The sequence below is a fragment of the Cornus florida genome, unplaced genomic scaffold, assembly GCF_030987335.1.
Source record: "Cornus florida cultivar Cherokee Brave unplaced genomic scaffold, ASM3098733v1 CherokeeBrave_3.0.0_Hap2_Chr01, whole genome shotgun sequence".
In the NCBI taxonomy this organism is placed as follows: domain Eukaryota; kingdom Viridiplantae; phylum Streptophyta; class Magnoliopsida; order Cornales; family Cornaceae; genus Cornus; species Cornus florida.
In genome coordinates this window covers 116,610,313-116,618,472 of record NW_026775571.1, presented here as the reverse complement: position 1 = coordinate 116,618,472, position 8,160 = coordinate 116,610,313, and the positions used below count along the sequence as shown (strand labels likewise).

At 35.0% G+C, this 8,160-nt stretch overlaps 1 protein-coding gene across 1 annotated transcript; it reads left to right on the top strand.

Annotated features, from left to right (window-relative positions):
- The first annotated feature begins 302 nt into the window (after positions 1–302).
- On the top strand, positions 303–1,437 carry LOC132281494 (late embryogenesis abundant protein 19-like). The gene is made up of 2 exons (XM_059783197.1): positions 303–428; positions 880–1,437. Exons 1-2 carry the CDS (start codon positions 303–305, stop codon positions 1,435–1,437), a joined length of 684 nt encoding a protein of 227 aa, XP_059639180.1.
- Positions 1,438–8,160: the final 6,723 nt, after the last annotated feature.

The window sequence follows — 8,160 nt, the reverse complement described above, 5'->3', positions numbered from 1 at the left end:
ATATTGGTGAGACCAATTTATTTAAATAGTTGTTTAATGAAACTGAACATATTATCATTGGTAAGGTTACGTTTATCCTTTTTGAAAACTAGAAAGAACATGTGTTGAGTCCCAAATGCAACCCGCGAGCCAGCTAAACATTAATCCTTACACGTGTTGAAAGTAACCCTACGTGTCACGCTACCAGCGTGCCATATTCTTCACCTCGTACATCTTAAATCATCAACCGTTGGTGTTAGAAATCCCAGAGACCCCAAGAAACAGAGCAAAGGAAGAAGAAGAAAAAAAGCAGCAGAGTAACAATGGCCTCAGTTTTTTCTAAAAACGCCATTTTCAACGTCTCAAAAGCTTTCCCTCAATCCTCTTCTCTGCCCCTCCATCGCAAAGCCTCTCGGGTTTGCTTCACTTACGCCTCCAAATCCTCTGAGGTAAAATACAGCCTTCTGCTTCCCTAAAACACTTATGTGTTTGTACATATATGCATGAATATGTCACATATATGTGCATGTTTGGGTATAGGAATGACATATGTATGTGACAATTTATGTACATTTATTTCTTATGTGATTATTTTTATTTTAATCAAATTTCTTATGTAATGTTGGGTAACATAGAATTGGTGCTTGAAATTGAAATTGTTAAAAAAAAAAAAGAAAAAAAAAAAAAGAAAAAAAAAGAGGTTAATTAATGTTATAATTTTTACAAATTTCATACTACCGAAAATAGTTTAGACCATGTTTGGAGTACTGAATCGGCATTTTTGGTATTTTTGGTATTGAAATTGAAGTAAATTTAGTTACACTGAATTTAGTATGATTTCAATTTCAAAACGCCGGTTTAGTGCTCTCAAATGCAAATTAAATGATATTCATATTTCAGGAACCAAATGCAGCACAAAGAGGTGAGGAACGACGTTATTACGCGGGGAATAGTGCTAAAGATGTTGAGGACAGAGTTTCTGAGACGACCGAGAAAGCCAAAGAAAATCTGAAAAAAAGCACTGAGAAAACGCAAGAACAAGCGAACGAAACCAAGGAGAAAGCGAAAGAAAAAGCGAGCAGAACAGCTGAAATGGCACACGACACAAAGGAGAAAGCCAAAGAGCGAGCACAGGACATGAAGGAGAAGACAAAGGGCACAGCCGGGACGGCGGCCGATAAGGCCAAAGAAGGCACCTACAGAGCGGCCGAGACAGCAAAAGAAGGGACGAGTAAGGCGGCGGAGACGGCACAGATTATAGGGGAGAAAGCGAAGCAGACGGTGCAGGGGGCGTGGGGGGTGGCAAAGGAGACTACACAGAAGATCAAAGAGACGGTGGTTGGTAAGTCTGAGGATGTTGATGATTATATGGAAGATCATGTGAAGAAGACCATGGATGAAGATGATGTGGAAATGAGGGGGCGTGCAGCAAGGGAACGCGGTGGGAAGAAGAATTGAATTGGCGCCATCTTTTGTTATGTTCCAAAGTGAATAATATTTAAGTTTCGTTTTTTGGTGTTTACGTTTTATTTGCCTTTTTGAGGAATGTGATGTAACAACCATGTAGAAACTGATATGGTTTTGTGGAATGAATTAGTGTCTAATCAAACTCAAAATTATATATGTAGCTTCATTTTCTTAACACACCTTTGTGGAATGAATTAGTGTCTAATTAAACTCAAAAATATGTGGCTCCATTTTCCTTAACACAAGCAGCCATAATTCAGGAACCTAAATTTAGGAACCTAGTTGGTGGAACTTTTGTTAAAAAGTGTGTTGGTTCTTAATTGCCAGGGAAAATACAAAAAAATTTGTGCAAGTGATATAATTAGACAAATCCGAATTAAGTTGATACATTTATATATATATATATTAAAAGTAGCAAATTTAATACACTGAAATCGCAAACTTGTGGCTGGATTTTCCCTGAACATTTGGTTGTTTAAGTGCCCGTAAATAATCAAATCAAATAATAAAATTTTAATAATTAGAATTAATTAAGCTAATACATGATTATATATAGAGTAACGATAGAGACTTCAGTGAGAAATATTCAATTGATTTTATTTGAGTAAGGATCTAATCTTATGTGAATAAGGATAAATTCAATTGATTTTATGCGATTGATTTTATGTGAGTAAAGACTAATTTTATGTGAGTAAGAATTAATGTTAGGAATATTAATGAAATAAGGATATATTTCACTGATTTTATATAAACAAGGATTAATTCGATCGATTTTGTAAAGCAAGGACCAATCGTTAGGAATATTAATGATATTATGATGACACTAGTATTAGAATTTGTTCAAATAATTTAGTCAGACAAATTCAACTCATTTTATGTGAAAAAAGATTAGCACTCTTTAATGTATTTTATATAAATTAATTAAATTCGTGAAGACAAATTTAACTATTTTATGTGAACAGGGACTAGCATCCTTTCACATAAATTAATAGGATTTGTTCAAGTGCTTAAATCATTTATGTTAGTAACTAAAAACTGCTAATGCCCTAATATGTGAAACTCCCTATAGGTTATGTGAAACTCGGCTCTTAGTCAAATTTCACACTCCACTAACATTTATATTAGCTGTCGGTGTTTGTTTCCTATTACTGAAAACAAAGTACAATAGAAAATAATCGTAAAAATTACAATTTATAAAGCGGATAATTAAAAAAGAATGGAAGAAGTAGAAAATACTCTTTATAATCAGTCTACAAGCAATAAAATATTAATAAAGGTAATAATATATATGTTAAGAATTGATGGTTTACAAATTATACACTAATGATCATAGACAAGAACGCCACGTCATAAGTTGAGGAATCGTTGAAGATGATGATGAACCACAAAATTCATGCTAGTGTTTGTCCACGAAGAAAATGCTGGCTGCGTGGGCAGTTGTAACTCCTAACGGGCTCCAGCGTCAGCACCAAACCCCTCTCATAGCGTGCCTCTTCCCCCATGCATGACTCAGTGCACGTGCCAAGTCACTAACATATTTTCCAACATAATAATGATAATTCGAAACAAACCACTTTTACACGAGGTTGCATCTAATTCGAGTGTAGGCTAAATCGTTAAAAAAAACTATTTTTATTAAATGTATTCATGTAAAGTTTATGTCAAACAGCTAATGTGAAATCTCAATAGTTGCATTAGTTTGTCGTTTTAATTATTTACTTATTACTAGCATATTTTAAAATAATTATAATAATTTTCTTTTAATAAATTTGTTGTTAAAGTTAAAAGACAAAATACAACACAAATCACTTGCATTAATTAGATGAGTTCAATTCCCCATTACTAACATATTTTATTAATAATAATAATAATCTTTTAATAAATTTGCAATTAAAGTTAAACAATATAATGCAGCTCAAACCGCTTTCATTAATTAAATGTGACTAACACATTTTTTAAAATAATAACAAAAATTTAATAAATTTGTAATTAGAGTTAAACGACAAAATACAACTCAAATCATTTTTAATAATTAGATGCGTTCAACTCTTCATGACTAACAATTTTTTTTTTAAAATAATAATAATATTTTAATTCAAGTTAAAGGACAAAATAAAATACCAGACCACTTTCTATAAAATGTGTTCAGTTCATGTGAGTCAAAAGCTATAATTGTGGTAATGATCGATCATAATTAGTGAGATGGTGTGAATAAACTAAACCATTACAATTAAGTCAGGTGATAAGTTTGTGATATTTTATCGTTTTAATTAACTTCTCACTGGCATATTTTAAAAAATAATAATAATAAAAGTTTTAATAAATTTGTAATTAAAATTATACATGCAACAAAATAGGATATGGACTTTCTAAATCCACTCAAGCCACTTGTGAGTTTTAGAAATAATAATAAAAGTTTAATAAATTTGTAATTAAAAATTAAAGAACAAATAGGATGGACCGAGGTTAGTATTGAATATTAATAATATGCTAACAAAAAATTAATTAAATATGCAATTCGATATTTAATTAAACGTGCAAAATAATATAATATAATATAAATAATAATAATAATAATAATAATAATAATAATAATAATAAATAATAATAAATAAAAATTTAGACTGAGACTAGTATTAAATACTATGTCCTTAAGACAATTTACACCTCATATGGTGCTGACGGATTCTATGGCGCTTATCTCTCAGGGTACAACGGTTTACATCCACCAGTAACAGCATTTCAAACTCGTGAATATGAATCTCCTCTGTGCAGTACTCTCTCCGACTCAAGTTGCATCTATACTATAAAAAAATATTAATTGGGTTCAATCCGAACCAAATGGCTCGGAACAATTTTAATATGGGTCGATGAAATTGAATTTGAGTCTAAATGGCTCATATCACTTGATTTATGATTTGAACTTACTTGGGTTGGGTTCAAGTCTAGAGAGTGAGAGAAGAAATCAAATAATTGAATGAACGAATTATGGCAGCCCAATGGGATATTTATAAAAGACTTAGTGTCTTTTGGGAATGGGACACTCATTACCCTTACATCACCAATGCATCTTTTCAATAATTAACAATCCTCTTTTTTCTGGAAACATATGAAATATAGTGTCTGTTCGTCACAAGACACGACCACCTGATGCAATGGTTCAAAGGGTTGCGTTGGTTTAGCTTACAACTACCTATTTGGATTCCCTAACTTCATCCACTTATGTTTCATCATCTTTTTCTTCTATCCTGGTTATGGCAGAGACCATATATTCACCAAAGAATAATCCATTAAAGGACAATCGGGTTTCTTATTAAAGGATACGTTAATTGTGTAGTTTATTATTATTCATGTCACTGCGTGTAAGTGACCTTGAACATTTGATATTCACATTGTTGTCTAGCGTGATATATATAGACACGTTGCAGGTAAGTTTCAATCATATATTCCAAAAATTTTAACTTTCTGAAAATTTTAAAATGAATGTCAAATTTTTATAATTTTATATAATATATATATATATTGTTAAAAAGTTTATAAAAACATTATTTTCCTTCCTTCTAACTAAATATGTGTGTGTGTGTTACTATCTAGGGGTGGAGCCAGGAATTACAGTTTGTGGGGGCTAAACTGAAAAAAAAAAAAAATTTAAAAAAAAGGGGGTCAATCTAGTGCATGACACTCCCCTCGTAACAGAGTTGGGTGTCAAAGCAGTTGTAAAGAAAAAACATTGTTTAAGTTGTAAAGAAAAAAATTGCCTTGGCATCTTGCCATAATTAAATTACTTTCAGAAACCTTGAGATATGACAAGCATTCACATACTTTACTATTTTACTTTTGATTTTACATATTCTGTGCAATGTTTTATTGGAGGATACTGTATTCCTTCATCCAATTACTAATGCAATTAAAAAAATTACTATTATACAATTATCAGCTTGAGACTGACTGATGAAGTTAATTTTAATACATATGTAAATAAATTTTATATGATCCTATATACTATCTCAAATTTTCAAAACCCTAATTACAACATCAACATAAAAAGCATATAAGAATGTACAGAATGAATATTTACGTGCGAGTAACAATTGAAGATAATGTTAACACCTAAAATATAATTCGAAGCAATCATGCCACATGGTCAGAAATCATGAAGTCTGAACTTTGGGTCGACCCATGGTCATCAGGGCAAGAGATTAATTTCTAGTCATGGCGATCCGATTTAAGGCTGAGAATGAAGAAGAGTGGAATTTTTAGGCCATTAAGACTGATATGAGGTTTTGAGCTCATAACCGGCCATGATTGAGAGTCTCAGTCACTATGGTTATGACTCCCAGTCTCAATGGTTATGATCATTGAGTCTTAGGCCAAAACCTTCTCAGTCATCCTGGTCATGAGAGTCTCAGTCATCATGATCATGAGTTTTAGGCCAAAATCTTCTCAGTCACTATGGCTATGACTCTTAGTCTCAATGGTCATGATCATGAGTCTTAGGCCAAAACCTTCTCAGTCATCCTGGTCATGAGAGTCTCAGTCATCATGATCATGAGTCTTAGGCCAAAACCTTCTCAGTCATCCTGGTCATGAGAGTCTCAGTCATCATGATCATGAGTCTTAGGCCAAAACTTTCTCAGTCACTATGGTCATGGTCATGAGTTTTAGGCCAAAACCCTTCTCGATCAATATGGTTATAACTCCCAGTCTCAATGGTCATGATCATAAGTTTTAGGCCAAAATACTCTCAGTCACAACTTTCTCAATCACAACGGTCATGGTCAGGAGACCCTCAGTCATAATGGTCATGATTATGAATCTTAACCAAGATTTCTAGTCACTATGTCCATGATCAAGACTTATGACCAAATATGGTCATGATCAGGGGTCTCGGGTCATAATCACTTGAGGAATCTTTGGGGTAATTCAAATAAAGACCGATTGTGAATCCCAATGTTTCAAGAACCCAACAAGTCAGGTCTAGAAGTTTGAAGAAAGCTTGAAATAGAAAAGGACAACTTGACAATGTCAGAAGTTCAGAACTACAGATGGAAGGTTCTCACCAACATCTGATGAGGAAAGTCAGGATTGTCAGTAATCAGATGACTCCAGGCTAATGTACAAATCAAGCCAAACATGACAGGTGCAGAGAGCTGAAAATGGCTTGAAGACCAAAATCATCAAGCATGAAACAATAGACACCATTTAGTCAAAAATACTATGTCAGACATACTTGTATCTGCTTATAGAGGGATGTGCAAGTTAGTTAACCTTTCCAGCTGGTGGTTAGGAAAAGTCACTTTCAGCTTACAACCAATTAATTTCTAGAGAAACGGTTGAAAGGGACAACACCAGGTGGAAGCCTCTATAAATACCCACTCAAGCATCACAAGGAAGGGGTCCAAGACTATTTCTAAAGTTCAACCTTTAGCTTTCCTATCATTTAGCACTTAGCTTTTATTTCATCAAGCTCAGTTTAGCACTTAGCTTTTATTTCAGCAAGTTTAGCTTAACATTATCAGTTTAGTACTTAGTTCATCTTCCAGCATTTAATACTTTAGTTTCCATCTCAATCAAGAGTTTGTAATTCATTCATCATTATATCAGTCAAGTTCAATAAAGAAAGGTTTGCAGATTCAGGTATATTTATTGTCCAGTTAAGTTGCTTCTAATTCATGTTTATCTTGAGTATTTAAAGTCCTTTCTTAAAGGCAATAGCAACCTTAAGGAGAGGGTCATTCCTACTCTCCAACTTTCGCCTGAATCACCTTAGGTCGGTGACCCGACCCGATAGGAATAGTTTGGCAAGAAATATTCGAGTCCATCAGGACTCTGGCACGCCCGCGTTCTAGGTCAGCTGTTCATTGGCTAGCGACCTCAGACCACTTTGTGAGCCAAACAACTTTGGCACGCCCGGTGGGACTTGTGTTTTATTTGTGAATGGTCGTCGAGACTAGGTCACAGACTCAAACTTCAGCTGGACAAGCTAACCCTCAAAGGGAAGATCAGGAAGAAAATCAGCCTGCTCCCATCATGCAAGATTCTGGGTCTGAGCATGAAGAGGGACATCAGGCCAGCCACCAAATGGCGGCCGAAAGTGTCAGCAATATGGTGGCACGATTTGAAAGTAGAGTGGAGGCTTCCCAACGCCAAGTCGCTTGGGAAATCAACAAAAATATGGAGCCATTGGTGGCTTCATCCCACATGACTAATACTCAGCTCCAACAGTTGAATGAGGTGATTAATGCCTTAGTGACTCGTATTGATAGGCAGGTTATTGCTCAGCCGCCTAGGTTAGAAAACCAGAATGATAGACTCGTGGACCAGTTTCCTCCTCAACAAGTTGGTCAACCAGAAAGAGGTGCCCAACCACATCCCATGGTTAATGGTCCTCGACCAATAGCTCCAATTCCACCACAAGTCTATCCAGTAGAGCAAGGAGTGAATGGTCACCAACGACCAAGATGGAGGAATCATGACCAACCTAATGGTCGACCTCCTCATTTTCAACCTCAAGTCTTGCCACCTCAGGCTGCGAACCCAGGGGGGCAAGAGGGACATAACCCTTGGCCCAATGTCCCTTTTCAGAACCAAGTCCCACCTATGGTCATGACTAGGGAGCAATTAGCTGAGGTCATACAAGAACAGTAAGGACCAGCTTTAAAAAGGGCTACTCGATCTACTTTTAGGCACCCATTTCCTGACTGGATAGATCGG